Source organism: Ailuropoda melanoleuca, chromosome 2, assembly GCF_002007445.2.
Source record: "Ailuropoda melanoleuca isolate Jingjing chromosome 2, ASM200744v2, whole genome shotgun sequence".
Taxonomy (NCBI): domain Eukaryota; kingdom Metazoa; phylum Chordata; class Mammalia; order Carnivora; family Ursidae; genus Ailuropoda; species Ailuropoda melanoleuca.
Window position 1 is genome coordinate 3,634,901 of NC_048219.1, and position 22,590 is coordinate 3,657,490.

General features: G+C 47.0%; 1 protein-coding gene and 1 long non-coding RNA gene across 8 annotated transcripts; one reads left to right on the forward strand and one right to left on the reverse strand.

Annotated features, from left to right (window-relative positions):
- Window positions 1-14,654, reverse strand: ZNF436 (zinc finger protein 436). Of its 7 annotated transcripts, none has more exons than XR_002143254.2 (4): window positions 12,775-13,201; window positions 11,874-12,000; window positions 7,861-9,389; window positions 1-21 (listed from the first exon to the last, which is right to left on the reverse strand). XR_002143254.2 is itself a non-coding variant. In XM_011228367.3 (4 exons), exons 2-4 carry the CDS (start codon window positions 12,805-12,807, stop codon window positions 8,137-8,139), a joined length of 1,413 nt encoding a protein of 470 aa, XP_011226669.1. In that variant the 5' UTR covers window positions 12,808-12,867; window positions 14,162-14,654; the 3' UTR covers window positions 3,831-8,136. The 7 variants fall into 7 exon arrangements, 6 of the variants coding, with proteins under 6 accessions (XP_011226669.1, XP_019658126.1, XP_019658123.1 ...); XM_011228367.3 differs by lacking the exon at window positions 1-21 and adding an exon at window positions 14,162-14,654 and having other exon boundaries at window positions 3,831-9,389; window positions 12,775-12,867; XM_019802567.2 differs by lacking the exon at window positions 1-21 and adding an exon at window positions 13,270-13,681 and having other exon boundaries at window positions 3,831-9,389; window positions 12,775-12,867.
- A 1,347-nt stretch (window positions 14,655-16,001) lies between these two features.
- LOC117796794 lies at window positions 16,002-22,552 on the forward strand. The gene is made up of 3 exons (XR_004621461.1): window positions 16,002-17,040; window positions 21,681-21,886; window positions 22,299-22,552. It is a non-coding gene; the product is annotated as an uncharacterized LOC117796794 (long non-coding RNA).
- The last annotated feature ends 38 nt before the right edge of the window (window positions 22,553-22,590 follow it).

The following is a 22,590-nucleotide window of genomic DNA, read 5'->3' on the forward strand; positions in this document are numbered from 1 at the left end:
TCTCGCCGGCTGTCTCTATCTCTGTCAAATAAATAAATAAAATCTTTAAAAAAAATAAATAAATCTGCATTTCATAGGTTCTAACTCCTCCTCACAAGTCACTCATGGAAAAAAATTTTTTAAGTAAGCTCTACATCCAATGTGGGGCCTGAACTCACAACCCCAATTTCAAGAGTTGCATGCTCCACTGACTGAGCCAGCCAGGCACCCCCCCAATTAAATAATTTATGTATTTATTTTAGTAATCTCTACACCCAACATGGGGCTCAAACTCATGACCCGGAGCTCAAGAGTCACACGCTCTTCCTACTCAGCCAGCCAGGTGCCCCAGAAATGTTTGATTGCACACCTGGAGCCAGGACAGGACAATCATACAAACAGAGGCCTGCCCCCTTCTTTTCCCATCTGTCTCTGTCCCATTCTAGGAGGGCCCTAATGTCCACATGTGTGAGGATACCCAACCTTCAGGTATAAGGTCTATCCTCCCAAACCTAGGCCTAGGGGTACACACATGAATGTTGATTTGCCCTCAAAAAAACAACCTGGGGGAGAAGCTTGGAAGTGGGCTGTTTGGGCAAAGAATTCCAAGGTCCTAGGTACTTGGAGTTTGTGATCTAGAGAAGGGGGGAGGGGTGTAAGCTCTCTATGGGCATGTCCCCTTAGCCTCATGAGGAAATGTGCAACCGGAGAAGAGTCAGATCAGGCCGTTTCAAGAGCAGGGCTCAAGGGGGTGGCCCTGTTGTCCTGGTCTAATGGCAGTATTACCTAGGCTAAAACCCAAACTCCGCTAGAGTGGATATAACTAAACAACAATGAAGTCCGGAAAGCATGCTTCTGCCTTCCCTTGCTAAAAACCAAAGATTTAAGTGCTATGATTCAAGAGCTATCGGTGTGGAGATCCAGAGAAGGAAACCTTGGGTAAAAATCCTATCAGAAAATGAACATCAGGGGCGCCTGGGTGGCACAGCGGTTTAGTGTCTGCCTTTGGCTCAGGGCGTGATCCCGGCGTTATGGGATCGAGCCCCACATCAGGCTCCTCTGCTGGGAGCCTGCTTCTTCCTCTCCCACTCCCCCTGCTTGTGTTCCCTCTCTCGCTGGCTGTCTCTATCTCTGTCGAATAAATAAATAAAATCTTTTTAAAAAAAAAAGAAAATGAACATCAAAATTTAAAACTGGTTCGTTGAAAGACACTATTAAGAGAATGAAAAGACAAGCCAAAGACTGGGAGAAATATTTGCAAATCGTGTGTCTGATAAAGGACTTGTGTCCAAAACATATAAAGAATTCTCGAAACTCAATAAAAGCAAATGTTGCAAAACTTTCATTAGATTCTCAAAGGGATCTGGATTCTCCCTATAAAAAATTAATCACCATTGGTTTATGTGCTCTGCTTGGAGAATTCAGAGATTGACCAAATACCAAACTTAGAGCAGGGAGCTTAAAATCCTGCTCATGCTCCCTGTACTGACAGCCCGCCACGCAACACAGTTCTTGCCATAAAGAGTCTATACCTAGATAACCCTCCAAAAATGACAATGTCTCATTAAACACAGGAACCATCAGGGGTGGGTGTCTTTATGATCCCAGCTTTATCTGGGGGAGGGGGGAGGGGGTGTCTTAGATGGGTCACAGCACCTGGGGGAGCCTTCATCCTCCTGCATAAGGCCCCACCAGGTAAGCAATTACGGAATTTCCACAGTTCTTTCATGAGTACCTTGTGTGATGACAAATCAGAACTGAAGTCACCGGCCTTGCTGAGGGGAAGGAAGTTTACACATATTCTCTCATTTAGCCAACAAATATCTGTTGCCTGCCTACTCCATACCTGAAGTCAAACATTTGCTAGCAGCTGAAGATACAATGGTGAGCAAGAAACAATGACTTCTTCAAGGGTAACAAAGTCTAATGGAGGAGATGAAAAAGTAAACAGGCAATTATGAAACAGGGATAAAGTGCTTTGATTGGAATAAACCCATGGAACACTGACAAGGAACATCTGCTCCAGTCTTGTGGGATCAGGAAAGGATTCCTAGAACAAGCGAGGTATGAGACCTGAAGGATGAGGAGGAGCTGACCAGAGGAGTGGAGAGAAAGATAGTGCAGACAACTGAAGCTGAGGGCAGTGGAGGGCAGCGAGGCCAGAGCAAGGATGACCTCCTCAAAACTTACACCAAAGGAGTTTCACTGTATGCAGATGGCAATGGGAAGCATGAGAAAGTTTTACACAGAACAGTGGCAAGAAAGGATTTGCCCTTCAGAAAGATCTAGCTCCAGCAAGACAGAATAGACCTAAGGGGACTGAAAACAGCAAAGAGACTGGGGGCGCCTGGGTGGTTCAGTCAGTTAAATTTCTTGACCTCGACTCAGGTCATGATCTCAGGGCTGTGAGATTGAGCCCTGCGTCGGGCTCTGAGCTGGGGACGGGGCCTGCTTAAGATTCTCTCTCTCCCTCTCTTAAAAAAAAAAAATGAAAAGGGCGCCTGGGTGGCTCAGTCAGTTGAGTATCTGCCTTCAGCTCAGGTCATGATCCCAGGATCCTGGGATCGAGTCCCACATCGGGCTCCCTGCTCAGCAGGGAGTTTGCTTCTCCCTCTGCCCCTTTCCCTGCTTGTGCGTTGTGTGTGTGTGTGTGTATGTGTGTGTGTCTCCCGCAAAAATAAATAAAATCTTTTTTTAAAAATGAAAACTCATTAGGAGATGGTTTCAGTAAGCAAGATGTGGGGTTCTAGCTGGCTCAGTCAGATGAGCTTGCAACTCTTGATCTTGGGGTTGTGAGTTTGAGCCCCAAGTTGGGTGTAAAGATTACTTAAAAATGAAATCTTTAGGAGCCCATGGATGGCTCAGGTTAAGCGCCATCTCGATTTCAGCTCAGGTCATGATCTCAGGGTCTTGGGATTGAGCCCTCATTGGGCTCTGTGCTCAGTAGGCAGTCTGCTTCAAGATTCTCTCTCTCCCTCTGCCCCACCCCCTGCTTGCTCGCTCTCTCTCTTTTCAATAAATCTTAAAAAATAAAATATTTTTTAAAAAGATTTTATTTATTTGAGAGAGAGCAGAGCAAGAGAGAAAGAGCATGCACAAGCTAGGGGGAGGAACTGGAGAAGCAGACTCCCTGCTGAGCAGGGAGCCTGACATGGGGCTCGACTCCAGGACCCTGGGACCACGACCTGAGCTGAAAGCAGACACCTAACTGACTGAGCCACCCATGCGCCGCCGCCCCCTCAGTAAAATCTTTAAAAGTATTTGCAATGACGTGGATGGAGCTAGAGTGTATTGATGCTGAATGAAATAAGTCAGAGAAAGACAAATACTATATGATCCATGATCTCACTCATATGTGGAATTTGGGAAAGAAAACAGATGAACATATGGGAAGGGGGAAAAGAAAAAAAAAAGGAGAGAGGGGAAAAAAGCCATAGGAAACTCTAAACGATAGAAAACAGACTGAGGGTTGATGGAGGGAGGTGGGCAGGGGATGGGTTAAATGGGTGATGGGTTTTAAGGAGGGCATTTGTTGTGAAGAGCACTGGGGGTTGTATGTAAGTGAAGAATTGCTGAATTCTACTCCAGAAACTAATATTGCACTGTACGGTAACTAGGTAAAATTTAAAAGAAAAAAAAAACTGCAAGCAGGGTGTGGCCTGATGATGATAGGAGTAACTGCAGCTAGTATTTCAAGCCCATTAGCTCACTTCGATCCTTGCAACTCTATGAGGCAGATACGATTACCCCCATTTTATGGATGGGAAAGCCAAGGAACAGGAAAATAACTTGCCCAAGGTCGCAGGGTAAGTAGTGAGAGAGCAAGTAGAGAAAGCAAGGTTGGTCATGACTCAATGACTATTCCACTAATATTTATTGGTTTGCGGAGGGTGCCAAAAGGAACGGGAGCTGTTGAGTATGATATACAAGTTTCTAGCTTGGATAACTAGGCAATGACTGAGTTAAGAAATACAGGAGGGGTGCCTGGTTGGTTTAGTCAGTTAAGCATTGGACTCTTGGTTTCCGCTCAGGTTGTGATCTCATGGGTGGTAAGGTGGTCCCGGTCCCGGGGTTCCCCCCTCAGCAGAGAGTCTGCTTGAAGGTTTTCTCCCTCTGTCTGCCCCTCCCCCACTCTCTCATGCTCGCCCTCTCTTTCTCAAATAAATAAATCTAAAAAGAAAGAAAGAAAGAAAGAAAGAAAGAAAGAAAGAAAGAAAGAAAGAAAGAAAGAAAGAAATACAAGAGAAGCAGCTGGGAGGTGGCGGAAGAAAGTGGTAAGGTCAGTTTGGGGTTTGATTTTAAGGTGCCTGGGTAATTTCCAAACGGAGGTGTCTGTGAGACAGCTAGGTGCAGGGGCTGTTGTGAAACTCAAAGTGAGATTTTGAGGTTATCAGCCTCAATCTCTCCCAGAAAGGAAAAACAAAACCACCTTCGGAAAAGCTGAAAATGATACAAACTTTGAACATGAAGCATTTAGGAAAACAGATTTAAAAATGGGATTAACTATGAAACAATTTTGGGTCATGACGAGGTAATTTTCTTCTATTAGTTTCATTCCTCAATTGTTTTTCACTAATGACCTTTGATCTTGAAGTCTCCCGTAGATAAGCCGTAGCCCAGGCTACACCGTAGAGATGGGTATCTAACCAATGCTTCAAAAAGCCCATTTCTCCCAGGGCATAGGAACTCCCTTTCAAATAATACCAACTTTTGAAACAGTAGGGAACCCCTTAACAAATTATCATTTCAGTGCATTCATCCGTATCCTAGTGGCCTGGAAGCAAAGCCCTAACCTAGCCTCTTAGAGAACACAGCACACAGAAGGAAGTCTGCTCCATTATAATAATGGCGACGTATTAACATATCAAATACGCTTAGAGAGGAGGCTCCAGGTGAGCCCGCGTTTTCCTTTAACTTTTCCTCCCAGAAATAAAAGTTGTTGAACATGTAGAAAGGAAAAATTGAATTTTTAAAAAGATTTTGATAAAATCTCTTTTCAAGTCCTGGCTATAGGGTTGTAGTTTTCTTCCCTATGTTTGTTTTCCCCCAATTTAAAGCACTTCTACTCCCTACCTCTGCCCAGACTGGCCTTCCCTTTAAAGAAAGGTTTCATAAGAGAAAATTGCTTGTAAGTAATTTGAAAATTGTGGCCCCACCCTAGTAATACATAATCACTACCTTAGGCAAACTGTAACTCTGTCATGAACAGAGGGCCTTTGACTGTTTCTAAGAGGTATCTGTTCTGGGATCCCAATACTGGTTCAGTAGAAATTGTTTTAGCATTCTCAACAGATACCCAAAAATATCTCCTTAAAGCAACAAGGCCTCCTCTCATTTCTGCTTTTGGACGTGTTTGTTTTTTCCTTCTCCAAAGCTAATGAGGCACTCATAACCAAATATTTCCATGCTGTTCTGCCACCAGCCCAATCTTCATAGGAAACTATCCAGATTTTTGCATCTTCCCAAAGTATGGCAATATCCAGAGGGCTCACCAATGTGTGAAAACAATATACTCCCAAATTTCCACAAGAACATTTGTACAAATGCATTAATGTCAACACAATCGTGCCCCATTTTAATGAATCTGATGAAATGCCATTTTAGGAATCGGTGCTGGATTACTAAAATAATTCTCAGTGTTTTGATTTTTAAAAATTACACTTTTAATTATAGAATATTGTTAGAATACAGATGTAGATAGACACTAGCATAACTGCGACCAATACCATACGAAAAACTGCTCTACACGCTTACTTGTTCACTCACTCTCCACAACCATAGAAAACAGGCACAAAGTGTTCAGGGCGTGTGCAGAGGCAGCCAGAGACTTGGGAGCAGAAGACATGCAAAAAGCATTAGCAAGGAGAGTCTGATGCATAAGTTCCACACAAAGTTCAACACAGCAAATGGGCAGCAGTTGGGTAAAAGAGGAAACAGCTGGTCTGGCCCTTGCCCTTTTAACTTCCCAGCTGAAGTGTACACATATGGAGAGATGGCTGGGGCACTTAGAAGCCTCTTCTTGGGCCACTCACCTCTAAGAAGCCAAAAGCAGCAGCAGGAACAGGTTGGGGTGGGGCAGGAGAGTGGGGAAGAAAAAGGGAGTGATATACACTTGGGTCATGAGGATACTGTCTTCTGTGGCCACTCCAAAGCTGATGCCCATTGTGGCTCACAGACACAACAGGAGAACCTCGATATTCATTTAAAACATTAGCAACACTGATACAGGAAAAGACATATTCGAGTTTAGTCATCAAGAACATGTAAGTCATTCAACAATTAAAATATGAATACCCACAGTCAGCTAGATTCTGTATAGAACACAAAACATGCTCCCTGCCCATGTTTGCATTTCAGTAGGAGGGGCAACATAATAAAGAAACCTCCTTGATGGAGTGGTGTTTCATTTTGTTACTTTCAGGGCTGTGTCACTGCAAAGGATGCAGTCCCACACAGTTGTGGGTCCTGATGACTCATTTTAGTAGACTACCCGAGAGACCACTGGCTCCTTAACACACCAAGTCCAAAAGAGCTATGGCAGAAGTGTTTTTCAAATGTTACAACACTCACAATAAAGCACAGTAGAAAGAATTTGGGGGCACTCTCAAAAATATATATTCCTTACTCTAGTCCCCTCACACTGCCACCCCCAAATACCTGGGTGAGCATCAATATCTGGGGTATTTCCTAATTCCTATGGTGGGCTGGGATAAGGAGAACTGACACTAACAGGCTTAAATTGGGTCAACTCTCATTTTAACCACATGTATCTGTAGACTGAGAGGATGGAAATACATTCCTACCTAGGTTTATTAATTCCTTGTGACTAGCCCAAAGAGAAGATAATTCAGTCTGAGAACAGGACAATCAACCTCTCTGTCTGGTCATTATCTCCCACAATTGACTGATACACATAAACAAGTGCTTAGTTCTGTACAAAGACAGATCTTACAGGAGAGTGCACACTAGAGCACTAGTGTTTAAATTTTTTCCTTAGAAAAAATGAAACCAAAAGGACATTTCTCACATTGGAGTTGTCTGTAGTTCTGTCACATGATCAACATCACCCAAGAACATGCTAATTCTGTGTGAATTCAGCTTCCACTACTGGAAAAATTACAGGAATACACGTTTTACTGTACATTACACATGCCCTTATGCAAGCCAAGATAAACAGTGGGATGTGGCCCTTAGCAAATGCTAGAGTTAGCAGTATAAGGAGAGTTGATCTTAAAGGGTAGAGGGGGAAGAACACAGAAAGGACCGGTGGTGTTCCTTGGGGAGGAATTCTGTGTTTCCTTCCCTGAAGTGGTCAATCCCACTTGCTCCTTATACTCCACCATCAGTATGGTCCTAGCTTTCCTTGAAGATATTTTCCCTACAATGTTCCCTACAGTGATCCCCAAAGAAAATGAATACATTTTGATTAATGGCAATAACAACAGTGGGCATCTCTTGCTAAAGTCACCACCACTGATGAGTCCTTGGTCCCCAAACCTGTGTCTCATTTTTCCTTTCAATCTGTATCTTCAGTTAGCTTTTGCAAAGATGCAAGCTTTAATAAAGTTAAATTAGAAACAATGAGGAAAAAAGTTTTGATCATTGCCTTCATCGTGCAGAGTCCTGCTCTCAGGAAGATGGAAAGATACAAATGCAGGAGCAACTCAAGAAAAAAGCCTTTTGAAGGGGAAGATGTGTGTGCCCAACTACTATGGAGAGTGAATAGGTGTGGCAATTCATGCGGTCTCTGGTTGTCTTTTTCTGAAGCAGCTGTGACCACCCTATTACAGTCCAACATTTCCCCCTAGCATAGTTCTTTGGGCCAAGGATGAGAGAAATAGCTTTTAAAGATTTACTCCATTTCCAGGCCTGAGTATTTACCAGCATTTATTCCCTGGGCTTCAGATTCCCAGTTATTTGTGGGGCTGATTTTGATGAAGTACTTCATTAATCTCGAATGAATAAAAATCACTACTTTGGAGGAGGGGATAACATTCCCAGAGTTGTGGGTCAGAATTGCAAATGGCTTATCTTCTTTGATGCTTTTAACCGTGGCCCACAAGGAAATTCAGTATGGTAAAAGAAGCTCAGTGTTGAGAGAGCTCTTTGATGTCAAAATTGTACCTTCAAATGAATCATTTCTTGTAATTACAGGACTTAGTCAGTGTGAACCCTCTTATGTTTAATAAGAGCTGAGCTCCGGCTGAAACTCTTCTCACATTCGGTACATTCATAAGGCTTCTCTCCCGTATGAACTCTTTGATGTGTGATGAGGTTGGAGCTCTGAGTGAAACCTTTTCCACACTGTACACATTCGTAGGGCTTCTCTCCTGTGTGGGTTCTCTGGTGTTTAATTAGATCTGACCTTTCACCAAAGCTTCGCCAACACTCGTTGCACTCATACGGCTTCTCTCCAGTGTGAATTTTCTGGTGTGTGATGAGATGAGAGCTCCGGCTGAAGCTTTTCCCACAAGCATTACATTCGTATGGCTTTTCCCCAGTGTGGGTTCTCTGGTGCTGAACCAAGTGCGAGATGCGGCTGAAATTCTCCCCACATTCATTACAGTGGTACGGCTTTTCTCCTGTGTGGGCTCTGCGATGGCGCACTAGGTCGGAGTTCTGACTGAAATTCTTCCCACACTCATCACACTTGTAGGGCCTCTCCCCAGTATGGACTCGATAGTGTTTGATGAGATCAGATCTCTCGCTGAAGCCTCGTCCACATTCATTACACTCGTAAGGCTTCTCACCTGTGTGGGTCCTCTGGTGCTGAGCTAGGTGAGAGCTCCGGCTGAAGCTTTTCCCACATTCCTCACACTCATAGGGCTTTTCCCCACTGTGTGTCCTTTGGTGCTGGATTAGGTGAGACAGCCGGCAGAAACTTTTCCCACACTCGTTACATTTGTGGGGCTTTTCTCCAGTGTGGATTGTCTGGTGCTGAATGAGGTGAGAGCTTCTTCCAAAACTTTTCCCGCACTCATTACAGTCATAGGGCCTTTCCCCAGTGTGCGTTCTTTGGTGCTGAATAAGGTGTGAGCTTCGACTGAAGCCCTTTCCACATTCATAACACTTATAGGGTCTGTCTCCAGTGTGGGTTTTCTGATGTCGATTAAGGTCTGAGATCTGACTGAAGGCCTTTCCACAGTGAGAGCATATGTGATATCGGATGCCTGTGTGGACTTCCTTGTGAACAAGCAGATCAGTTACTTGTTGAAGAGGATAGCTTACCCATTCTTCTGCTGTTAAATCTCCCCACTGTCTTTCTGGTCTATCCCCACTTTCAAAAGTCTCTTCATTTTCAGGATTTTCCTCAGTATTCCCAACAGGTCTCTCAGAGGCAGTCCCAAATTCTACATCTTCACTAATCTCTTGCTTCGGATTCACCTCGTTCTCACTCCTGATCTCAAAATCTGTAATAAAGGATAAATAATAATAATAATAATAATAATAATAATAATAATAATAATAATAATTATGGCAAATACACACAAAAAATTTACTTACTGTGTACCAGACATTGTGCTAAGTTCTTTACCTGAATTATCTCAACCACCCTGAAAGTCGAGCATTATGATGATTTCTACTCTATGAATGATTTAAATCCAAGACCCAGAGAAGTGGGACACCTGGGTGGCTCAGTCTGTTAAGTGTCTGCCTTCAGCTCAGGTCATGATCCCAGGGTCCTGGGATGGAGTCCCACATCAGGCTCCTTGCTCAGAGGGGAGCGTGCTTCTCCCTCTGCCTGCTGCTCCCCCTGCTTGTGTGCTCACGCTCTCTCTCTCTCTCTCTGACAAATAATAAATAAAATCTTTAAAAAAAAAAAAAAAGGCCCAGAGAAGTGACTTGTGCAGGCTCATAGAGTAGTAAATGGTGGAGCCAAGATTTAAATCTAGGTCTGTCTGATAATAGTTCTTGCTCTGTACCACTATAGTTAATGGTTCTTTATGGAAATTGTATATATTCCTGGTGTTTTGAAAGAAAAGAGCCAGAAACAGAAAATATAAGAGACTCTATATTAGAATCTCTAAAAGCCAAGGGCCTAGATATTTTATGTGTGAATGTGTTGTGTGTTATGTTCTTAACTTTTCAAGTCTTTATTATTACCATTATATAATAGTTACTAAGAATCTACTGGGTTACTATAGAAAAAACAAATTTTTGTCTAGCTGTATCAAGTTTTAGTTGACAGGAAAGGTGACTGCCAAACACTACCTGCTACTTTCCAGTGGCCTTTTAATATGAATAGAAGAGGGAAGCTTGGAGGATGAAAAAACAATGCTTGGGTCAGAACGTTCCTGATATTATAACTAAATACAGTCTTCAAATGAAAATGAAAATATACAACCACTGTCCATAAGAAACTTTCTACCAGACACTGTATTTTCCAAGTTGTATTTCTTGGCATACTCTTCAACAAAGAGGTTACTAGGTATGCTGGGAGAAAAGGGTCCTTGGATAAATTCATTTGGTAAATGGTGCATCCAACATCTTTTTCTTAGAATTCACATACCATTTAACACATTAAAGGTTCCAAAGAGTCTGGAGATAAAGAAACCTTGTAAATATTATTATCCCAGTCCCAAATTTATTTGGGAAAGGAACTTATTTTTCTGTGTGTGTGTGTGCACGTGCACATGCATGTGTTCTTCCATACTTCCATCCTTCTAACAAGGGCTTCTTGGGCTGGACTACAGCCATGTAAATTCACATTTCTTTAAGATTCTCATTTCTTGCTTTTGTTGGATTGAGTGGAATATTTGGATCAGACACTGCAATACATCTAGGTAAATAACTTCATTTCTAGTTACTTTTCTTTTTTCTTTCTTTTTTTTTTTTTTTAAAGATTTTATTTATTTATTTGACAGAGACAGCCAGCGAGAGAGGGAACACAAGCAGGGGGAGTGGGAGAGGAAGAAGCAGGCTCCCAGTGGAGAAGCCTGATGTGGGGCTCGATCCCAGAACGCTGGGATGACGCCCTGAGCCAAAGGCAGACGCTTAATGACTGCGCCACCCAGGCGCCCCTGAAGTTACTTTTCTAAAGGAAAGATCCAAGAATCTTGGAACATCAGGAAGAGCCCAAGTTTAAAAGGAAACCCTTCATAGTTGACTTTTGTTCTGGAAAAGGCTACAGAAATAAAGATTTTCAAAAACGAATTAGTCCTAATGACTGGCAGATGACCTAGTGAACCAAACACAGTTGCTAACTTCTGTCAAGTCTTACTGGGAGACAAAGTGAGTCAAAAGACTGTTCAGCTCAAGAATATTCTGTTTATTCTAGTTACACCCAGACCAGAGGATAGCTAAGAGAAGACAGGTTTGCAGACCATCAAAAAATTTAGCTTCCCTTCCTACTTGAATCTGTGATCTCATTTAGTTCATGATTGTCCTGAACAATATTTGACACCCTTAAAACCTACAATCGACTCTGAAACATCTCTAGACAAGTACCTGCTCCAGATAAATAAAGGACCTCAGGCAAAGCTAGGGCTCTGAAGCCAACACAAACACAAAAATGTGGCTTTTTGCCCTCCCATGAACCTGGGTCAGAACTCCCCTCATCTTCCAGTAAAACCACCATTTACAGGGGCATTTACATCCTGGCACGCACCATTATGTCAGACCTGTTTGGTCAGTGATCTGTACAAACAGGCTGGAGAATGGTAGATGACTCAGGGCACAAGAAAACTGAATGTTTCTAAAATGGGCAGAAACAGATTTTCTTTTTAGACAATATGACCTTGATATTCCTACAAAGATTTGCCTGAGGACTCAACTCAAGCCAAGAGCCAATTAAAGGCTTTAAAAATCAAACAACTAGATTGCGTTGAAAGAGTTAAGCCATTTTTGAGAGTCTTGAAAACGTGGGGGTGAAGAAAGAGAGAATCCTTACTTACCTAAGGAGACAACGTTTCCATAATTCTCCTGCATAACATCCCTGTAAAGGTCCCTTTGTGTAGGGTCCAGAGGTCTCCATTCTTCCCGAGTGAGGTACATGGCCATATCTTCAAATGTCACAGGTGCCTGAAATCACACAATGCTTCCTCATTACTTGGTATCCGGAGGTTACTACCAGTTTTTCTTCTTGAAATTAGAGACATGGTCAGAATTGTTGAGAAGGCAAAAGGAATTAACTCTGAAGAGTCGAGAGAATAAATAAGCAGGCAAAAAAAGAAAAGGGAGCCATTTACCAGCTTACTGCTCTGGTTGCATGCCCAGATATCCCTGCCCACCCCAGAATTTTATCCTCTAGCGGCACTTTTTCAGAACACATGCAGCACCTACATCTTTCCATACCTTTACTCACAGCGTTCCTCTTTTCTCTTTCTCAGACTAGTTAAATCTTACAATTCTTTAAGGCCCTATTCCAGTGCCAACTGTTCTTCAGTGCCCCCTATCCTCCTGCTCTGCTCCATTCCTCCCTCTGACTCTCGAGAATTAATCACTCCCACTTCTTGGTTCCCACACCACGGCACTATGTTCCTACGACAAATAAAGCTGTTATCACGTTGTATCACGGTTAACCGGATGCGTCTGTCTCCCTGTAGATTGTGAGCAGGCGGGGAGGGCCCGTTTCATCCAGCTTTTGTCTCCCCAGTATTTAAAGGCATACAGCAGGTGTTCAATAAACGCTTGTTTGTGGCTATACTGGCCTGGTACTGAGGTTCCTGGAGGCAGAATACCGAGGCGAGCGAATTACTAATCCCAGGAAATTTCCAACAGGGATTTGCAGAGCAAAGAAACGCAAGGACAGGTGGGTAAGCAGAGGCAGGGTCCGAGAAGCCACCCCCGGCTTACCTGGGACCCAGCCATGAGCAGGGTGGCTGCCATCTCGGACTCAAGGATTCGCCTCCCAGAAGAGAGAGCAGGAAAAGCAGCTAGCAGACAGCGCTAAAGGAGGCGAAAAGCAGGGCGTGAGGCACAGAAAACAGGCCCTGCCCACTCCCCAGGGCTGGAGTTCTGGCCGCAAGGCGGGTGGGGAGGGCCCTGGACCCGGGCCGGGTCACTCTCCTCCCTGACCCTCGAGCACGACCCGCCCTCTGTGTCTCTGCCACCGTAGGGTGGAGGCACTGCAGGAATTTACTAAGACAGACCCCTGGCTCGGGCCCTCCCGGGCCGGGGGTCAAGTCGATGCTGTCTCGGGGAGGAGGCTCTCAGCCCAGCCCACAGAACGCCTCCGCTCTCCCATCTCGAGGCCGGGCCCTTTCCGGCAGCTACCTCAACCAATCAGCGAGCGAAGCTCGCAAAACGCTCTGCCAATTAGATGCCGAACACTAGGCCCGCCTCTTGTACCGTGGCTGAGCTCCTCTACCACGCCTGCGCCTGTCCCCGTGGCCTGTCGGGAGTTGGAGTTCCATTCTGGCGTACAAAGGCCAGAGGCCAAAAACCAAGGAGGGAAAAGAACAAAAGGGTGAAGAAAGAAGCACGTCCTCCTAGCCAGGGCGTAGTATCTTCCGCTTTCTTCCCTTGGAGACCACAGCCCAATTAAGGCAGAGAGGTTGCCCTGCATCTCCTCACGACCTTAGAAGCTTATCTTGAGTCGGGCCTTAACTTCGACGTCGGGCCTAATTTAGACGTTGGCCTGTGTTGGGTTCTTCTGGGATTAGTCCTCATTTGACAGCAGGGGCCTGAGAGGAAAGCAGCAGCCGCCCACTCCCCAGGGGAGACTCAGCGGCCGCGCTGTAACTTTGAGCTCCGCCCACGTACTACGTCTCCCAGCAGTGCCTGCGGCACTCTCACCCGGCCACTCAAACTACAACTCCCAAGAGGCCCCGCGCCGCCGGTACGGGGCTGGTGCAGTCCGGGGCTTGGCCAGGCGGCGTCCCGGCCCCATCGCTATTAACCCTATAGGGGCATCCAACCTTGTCCTTCTAAAGAGGGCTCCCCTTGAGGGGCGGGTTGAGTTGCGCCCAGCCGAGGGGAAGCGAAAACCCTGAGGGAATACAGAAGCGAGGGTGAGGGATAGGGCGCCTAAGGAGGAGCGAGTCAGGCCCCGGGGCTGAGAAGAGTCGTCCTTATCATCCCTGAGGGCTTGTCTCCGATAAGGATTTCTGACGGTTTTCTGCACGGATGGGCTCTTGGGCCTCTGAGGGCCTGAGCCGGGCGGACCCTCAGGATGCTAGCGGTCCCTGCCCGGCTGAAGGTGGGAAGCCGAAAAACCCAGCTGGGAAAAGAACAGACTTACCTTCTGACCCGCAGAAGATCCACTAGATCGCCCGCTCTGAGATATGAGAGGCCTCAAACAGATTCCAAATACGCAGGCAGAGTCCTCTGAGACTTAGGGTGTTTGGAAAGATTCTGGAGATCACTGGCAGATCCCGGATACCTCAGCCCCGCAGGTAGCTTTCAAATCCTTAGACTTGCAGGCAGAGCCCAAAGATCCGTAGGCGGATCCCAAAGACTCACAGACTCTCAGGCAGCTCAGGGAAACCACAGACTCATAGGCAGCTCTCTGAGACCACAGCAGCTAGTCAAGAAACACCAGCAGCAGCTAAGCTGCATTCAACTGGAGTTCTTCCGAACGGAAGGACTTGCAGCCTTCCCTTTCCCCAGCCAGGATGAGAAAATTAGACAATGGCAGCGGAGCGCTAGGGAAAGCAGGCATTCTGCGTGGGGAAGAGCCCTGAGCTCGCTGTAGCCTTGGAGAGGGAAGTGATGGAAAAAGAATATAGCAGCTTATTAGGGACTCCCACCCTCTTCAAGTTATAAATATCCCCAGAACCTTGGCTACGTGCCCAGAAGCCTGTTGTCTCTAACTTTACAGGAGACTTCTCTGCCTGGGCTGGGAAAGGGGCTTTTCTTTTGTTTTGCAGATACATCCACCCACTGAGTGACTTGAATTCCCCCCCCACCCCCAACATGACTCCAGGCTATGCTTTTATTAGTGAGTGTCCTGTTCCCAGTGCCCAGTTATTTATGGTTAAATTACTCAAGTGTCTAAAAAGAACTAGGACCCTACCCAGCCATGAGGCAGACTCTCCCACTCCCACTCCACTTCTCATCCCCAGCTGTGAGGCTAGGAATTCTTTAGATAGCTCAGAATCGTACCATCCTACCCCATCTGAAATTTATTTGGGTACCACAAAAAAGAAAACAAAAGGGGGGGAGGAATTGTAGAGGGTCCCCGAGAGACAGTGTCCATAGTGGGAAGAGTGTGGGGTATCAAGGTCGGACAGACCTGAATTGAAGTCTAGGCTGTTTGTTCTTTTGATCGTCATTCAATCTCTCCAGGCGCATTTCCCTTTCTGTAAAACAGGGCAATCAGACCTCAGGCGGTGGTGAGCACTAAGTGAGGTGACATAAAGCACTCCACCCAGAATGGACACTCATATGATAGCTGTTATTATTATTAATCCTGCCTTTGGTGGCAGGGGAGCCTTCAGAAAGGTCTGCGGATATTTTCAATGGCTCAGAAAATCTGGGAAGTCGGAGTGGCCCAAGAGCTGTGAGAATCTGCTGGTGACCTTCAACTCACATAGTGTTACTGCTGGAAATCCAGAGGGAATTGGAAGTTGGGCCAGTTGGGCAGACTCAAGCAAATTGGTAGATTGAGCCCAGTAGAGCAGAGGTATTTGAGGCTGCCAAAACCCAGCAAGTTGAGGCCTCACGCTCAGGGAAACTTCTGGGGTACAAGGAGGAGGCGCGTCAGTTCAGACTTTGGTCGAGTAATTGCACATTTCTAATTGGGCCTAAGGTGAGTTGAGCGCCTGAGCCTCTCAGCCCAGCAGGGCTCCCTTTTCAGTCCTTCTCTGACAGATTGCTTTGTAAACTTCCTTAGGCCTTTCTCCTCCTTGCTCCAGTGCTTTAAGTCCTTCTTTGTCCTCTCGCTGTTTCTTTCATTTCTTAGGCTTGCCTGGGGGCAGGATGGCTCTCCGAGCCCAGCATGGCTGCCGGCCTCCTTCTCTGAGTAAGTGCTTTTCTCTCCCTTCACTTGGGTCCCTCAAGAGGGTGGAGAAGAAAAGCTGAGAGCAAAAGGAAAGCCTGACTGCCTTTGGTGTCCTTGGGGAAGAAGGGGAGGAAAGACAGTGGGTGAGGGGCTTCCTGCTGCAGCCTTCAGCGGGACTCTGAGGGTTGGGGGTCACTGGAGAAGGAGGTGGCTTCCTGCCCCATTGTTCAGGACTTCATTGTTTCTCAGGAATACTTATTGTATGTGAATTTTCAATAATTAACTTGGAAAGCTGCACGTGTTCCCGTCATTCAGCAAACACTGAGCACTTACTGGGTACAGAGGTGGCAGCAGAGCCTCTCTTCACGGAAAGGGGCCAGAAAACCCACTGGGCCAGGGTCTCCAAGTTAGCTTTTGACATTATCTCTGAATGGGGTTATACATTATGTCAGATCCACTAACGAATTTGATGAAAGACCCTCATTCTTTGTCCTTAAGCTTGTTTCTTATTAACAAAGACTGCTATGCCTGTGGAGCACTATGCATGATTGTATTTTAATAAATCCTATAATCATCTTGTGAGCAGCACAATTATGGTGTAATTTTTTGAATTAGAAGCATTAAAGTATTAAACATGGAAAAACATGCCTCAGTATTTATTTGTGAACTTGTTTTGTCGTTTCTTCATTTTCAAATATACTAGGAGCCTGAAAAAAAGTCGAAGTGCCCTGGGCTCCCCTTGACCCCCGCGCGGAGCAGAGATGAAGCGTCATTCTGGCACGAGTTGGGGACACGGGGGACACACCGACGCGCAGTCGGTGCAGGCCAAGTGCTGTAGTATGCGATGAGCAAGTCTGTGCAGAGAAGGGGGCGGACTGACAGCAGAGGGGAGGAGGCTTCCCAGAGGAGGTGACATCTGAGCTGGCTCGCAGAGACTGTAGGAGTCTCGGAGGTGGAGAATGAGGGGAGGGAAAGCATTCCAGTCTTCCAGAACAGCATGTGCGAAGTCAGGGAGGCGTGAAAGGACAGAGCTTGTTCCAGGATGGCCAGGATTGTGCAGGGCTAGAGGGAAGCGTGTGGGGGTGGAGTGGCAGGGGGAGGAAGCCGAGCAGGGACAGTCTCTCAGGTCCCCTGGCCTGCCTGCCTCAGCCTTTGGCCGTGGATCAGCTGCGGATGAGGTACAGATGGGGGGTAGGGGGGCGGCCTGGGGGCTGGCCTGGGGTGTGACGAGCAGATTGACTCTGCAGGAGGAGGGGGAGTGGAGAGGATTGGGAAGTTCTTTACGAGCTCCTGAATTTCAGCTGCTTTTCTCCTGAGAGGATCAACCTTTTCCCAAAAATGTAAACAATTGCATTAAAATCGTACAACAAGCTTATTTAGTATGAGTTGGCCTACTTAAAGGCATCGGATAGGCCCATAGACTGAACACGCTTACTGTGTCTTACTTCTGTATCAGTGTGCGGGGAGATAGGACACGGCCCCTCACAATGACCTCGGGGCGGCTGTGAGGATTAAATGTGAGAATGGCGGCAAAACACAGGCACAGAGGAGGGCCTGGGCACACGGGCGCCATCACTATTACGAGGGAAGTAAAACACATCACAGATGCCCTGTGAGAGGAAGCCACGTTTCAAAGTGGCTTAGAGCATGCATGGGGGCCTGGGTTCAAGTCCAGATTCCGTCTCCTAGAAGCAAATTATTCTCTGAACTTTGGTATCCTCAGTGTGTGAAAAGGGTATGATAATATGGGGCCCCTGGGTGGCTTGGTCGGTGAAGCGTCTGACTTTGGCTCAGGTCATGATCTCAGGGTCCCTGGGATCGGGTCTTGCGTCAGGCTCCTCACTCATTGGGGAGTCTGCTTCTCCCTCTGCCCCTCACCTTGCTCGTGCTCTCTCTCTCTCTCTCAAATAAAGAAAATCTTTTTTAAAAGAGTATAATAATACAATTCACAGAGACAGAAAGCAGAATAGTGCTTGCCTAGGGCTCGGGTCGGCCTCAGATGGTCTCTCTCCTTCTGCTTCTGCCCCTCCCCCTCTGTGTGTGCGCACAGGCATGCTCTCTCTAAGTAAATAATAAAATCTTTTTTTTTTAAAAGGATGCACCTGGTTGGCTCAGTCGGCAAAGAATGTGACTCTTGATCTCGGGGTTGTGAGTTCAAGCCCCATGTTTAGTGTAGAGATTACTTAAAAATAAAATATTTGAAAACCAAACCAAAACAAAGAGTATAATAATAGTAACCCAGTTCATGGGGTCTGAGGGTTAGTGGGGACAATAGAAAGTAAGCCCCTATACTCACAATAATGACTCACATTCACTAATCAAGTACTTTGTGTCAGGTATGATTGTAACGAATCCTTACAACCCTTTGAGCCAGGCGCCATTACTACCACCATTTTACAGACGAAAAACAGAGGCCCGGACAAGTTACGTATCGTACCTAAGATACCTGGCTAGTGAATGCTCGATAATGAATAGATGTTATTGACACTGTGATACAAAGAAATCATCATCATCATGGTAGAATGCAGTGTAATTATTAAAGTGTCACAGCACTGTGGGAGTTCTGTGGAACATCTCTTGTGGCCAGGGGATTAGAGAAGACGACACAGAAGATGTGCATCTGGGGAGGAAGGCAGGGGGAGGAGTGAACTAAGTGAAGAAGATTAAGAGATATAAACTTCGGTTATAAAATAAATAAGTCACAGAGATGAAAAGTACAGCATAGGGAATACAGTCCGTAATACTGTAATAATGTTGTACGGTGACAAAGGGTGACTATACTCCCTGCGGTGAGCCCTGGGTCATGTGTAGAATTGTGAATCACTATGCTGTACACCTGAAACTACGAATGTACGTCCACAGGGACGCCTGGTGGCTCAGTCGGTTCAGCGTCTGCCTTCAGCTCAGGTCATGATCCCAGGGTCCTGGGATCGAGTCCTGCATCGGGCTCCCTGCTCAGTGAGGAGTCTGCTTCTCCATCTGCCTCTGTTGCTCTCCCTCTCTCTCTCTCTCTCTGTGTCAAATAAATAAATAAAATCTTTAAAAAAAAAAGATGGTGAGTGATAAAAAAAAAAAAAGGATGTATGTCAACTGTACTTCAATTAAAAAAAATGAAAGACAGGCACCTGAGGTGAGCCTTGAAGAATGGGCAAGATTAGGATGGGGGGGGGGGGGGGGAGGGGAATCAGAATAGGCAGTCACAGTTGGGAAGGTCCATCAGGTTTTCTTTCCTTATTTATTTATTTGAGAGAGAGGGAGAGAGCACAAGCAGGCAGAGGGGCAGGAGGAGGGAGAAGAAGACTCCCTATTGAGCAGGGCCCGATGTGGAACTCAATCCCAGGACCCTGGGATCATGACCTGAGCCGAAGGCAGCCACTTAACTGACTTAGCCACCCAGGCGCCCAGGTATCGGGTTTTCAAGGACAGGGCAAATACCTCCCATAGGCTGGAGCAAAGGGGCAGGAGGGGTGGAAGATAAGCCACCCAAGACAGGAGAGGAGCTTTGAAAGTCAAACCAAGGAGTTCGAGTTTTGTTCGCCAGCTGGAGGAAATCCAGTGGAGGAGACTGGGGGTACAATGCTCAGGGCCATGCAGGGCAGATGCAGGTAAGGTAGGGATGCTCTGATCTGGGAGGCCAGTAGAAGGTCTTGGTATCAGTGCAGGTAAAAAGGAACCCTGAAAGAATGTTGCTAGTGTTGGGGAACAGCAGGGTTGGACAAGGGAAGGACAATAGAATCGGTAACTGACAAAGAGAAGAGGGCAAGGGGAGGGTCAGAGATGGTTCTAGGTAGCGATCTAGCTGACAGATATAAAAGACAGAAGAGGGCACTTAAGAAAGAGACGTGAGTTCAGTTTCAGATAAATTGTATGGACAGGGCCTGCGTATTGAGAGGAGAAATCCAGATAGACACTTGGTGACGTAAGTCTTAAGCTCAAGGAATCTCAGGGCTAAAGACAGAGATTTGGTATTCTGAATGAGCCTACTAGGAAAGACTTCTCACTCGATATAGTCTTTCAGGTTCCTGTGATCTTTAGAAAATATCTTCTAAGTTGGTCATAAGATCTTGAATGTATTTTGTTTTCAAGGGCTTTTGGCCATGACATTGCGGGTGAGAAGTCCTCTCCTCCATCCCAAGCACGGCCTCTGTGTTTCACCTTCCCTGATCTTGTCTTTTTCCTCCTGGAAGGTAGCAGTCTCCCCTCCCCTGGGAAGACTTCCGGGTGGCAGAAGTTCATGCGAACTCCCTTGCAGCTCGGCCCGTCTTTGTCTTTGCCATGAAGGAGGAGATGGGGTTAAATCACGAGTCCCAGCCAACAGGCTGTGTGCAAGGGCTGTGTGACGAGGAGGAGCACAGCATGGCCAGCGTACGGGCGGCAGGGCAGGGGCCAGCCCCCCACCGCCTGTGGATCCTGCCAGACACAGTGGGGGGAAATGGAAGGCCTGAAACTCGGGGTGGTAGAGTGGGGGCTCTAGAACATGGTCAGATTCGCAATTTTGAAAAGCCTGTTGCGGTCAGTGCGGGGACAGCATGGACTGGAGCGGGTCCAGAGTGGAGACAGGAAGACCAGCGGGGAGGGTACTGACGTCGGCTGATGAACACAGTCTGAGGCCTATTCAAGCTCTTCTGTGTCCTGTTGTGAACGTAGACGCGTACTGTATAGACGTGCGGACTGGAGCCGACTTGTTCTTGTGCTGTTTGATCTGACTCATCTCCTTTGTAAACAGTAAGGTTATTGAGGGCGGAGATTCAGTGTTTGTATTTTTTCCTGCGCTGTAACTCCCCCTGACACCAGGAGCACAATGGGTATTGAGTCTGTGACCACGGAAAGTCACCCCACGGGGCCGCCTGAAGCAGCCCGAAGTCGCACTTCTCGACACAGTGATATCGATAATTAGTGCTTTTGGTTTCTAGACATTTGGATGGAGGATTTGATCATGGCAAAGAAAAAGCTGGGTAGCTAAACGCTTACTACTCAAAGCGTGGTCTGTGGACCAGCAGCATCAGCATCACCTGGAAGCTTGTAAGAAATGAAAAATCTCAAATAAATAAATAAATAAATAAATAAATAAATAAATAAATGTTTTTTTAAAAAAGCAGGGGCGGGGGGGGGCACCGGGGTGGCTCAGTGGGTTAAGCGTCTGCCTCTTGATTTCCGCTCAGGGCATGATCTCAGGGTCGTGAGATTGAGCCCCATGTGGGGCTCCAGGCTGGGCCCGAGTCCCCTTGAGATGCTCTCTCTCCCTTTCCCGCTGCCCCTCCCCCTGCTCATATATGAATTTTCTCTCTCTCTCTGTGTGTGTCTGTCTCTTTCTCTTAAAAATAAATAAATAAGTAAAAGTTAATAAAAAAAAAAAAAGGAAAGAAAAATCTCAGACCGCCCTCCCCCAGCCCAGACCCACTGAATCTGAATCCACATTTCTAACCTGATCCCCAGGGGATTCCGGCCCAGTGTCAGAAGCACCGGGCTGTGTAAAGGACGCTGCCCCACTCTGCTGGGGGGGACAGTCGTACCTCGGGTGTGGCACTCCTCACTCCTGTCCGGTGTGGAAGACTGTATACAGGCTCTCTCCCTGCCTGGCCGGGCATTCCTGGAAGGTGGGGGCTGAGCGCTGGGCACAGCTCCGGGGCTCGCAGAGCATCGAGCACAATGACAGGAAGCAGAAGACCAAGGTGTGGGTCCTGGTTCTGCCACAGACAAGCTCTGTGTGTTTTATCTCCTGAGAGAAGATTTTCCGTCCTTCCAGAGGACCCACCCCACATCTGACCACGGCAAGGCTGAAGCCGGTGGCCGGTTTCTACGCACGGTCTCCTTACAGGTCTCGTCTATAGGGGGAGGCACGTGATGGGTGAAGGAGGAAGGCAGTCGTCAGTCCCAGAGTGGAGGAGGCCCGGGCGTAGCAGGAACTTGGGTGGAAGTGACCCCCAACAGCTGCCCGAAGAGGGAACCAAGGCAGACGGAGACCAGCCGCCTCTGCACCATCACCCCGTGAAGGAGGCACTCACACCGCTCCTATGTTTACAGGTGAGAGGCTCAGGGAGATGAAGTGTCAGGAGTTCACAGACTCCTGTACTTGGGCCATTTTAGGAAACACAGAGTCCAGGAGGCTCAGCCTGGGGCCATCAGAAGGCTAGGGACAATCAGAGACTGAGACCCAGGACATGCCCACCAGACCAGCTCACGAGGCTTTTCCAGAAGGTTCTAGATTTGCCTAAAGTTCCTATCAGCTTCAAAAGCAAGCCAGTGTCATTGCAGGAGGTGCACGACAAGGCCCCTTGTGCCCTGCAGACTTCCTCTGGAGCTCGGGCCACAGAGGGAACTGTGAAGAGGGGACCGCCAGGGCCTGGGTTCGGAGCCTCAGGATCTGCAGGACTCGGGCATCTCTGTGCCCTTTGCTCAGAAAGCTCGAGTTCAAGATGATCTGTTCTCTGCCTAGAGGGACCAGGTCTGGAGTCCTTAAAGGCCCCCGAAGTCAGCTCTGAACAGGGGATAGCAGCGTCTGGGAAGAGATCTTTCTATACGGCGTGGGAGCCCCATCTGCCTATGCGGAGCTGTGCGCCAGCTGTCCCACACGTGAGACTCTGGGGTGGGGCTGGGGTAAGAATTGCGTCTGGCTGGTCTTTTTCAATTCAGAAAAAGCTGAGAGCTTGGGATGTGCGGGAAGGGACTCAAAGCAAAGGACTATAACTATGTCCAAGACATAACACCTCAGCCATGAGGCTCTGAAG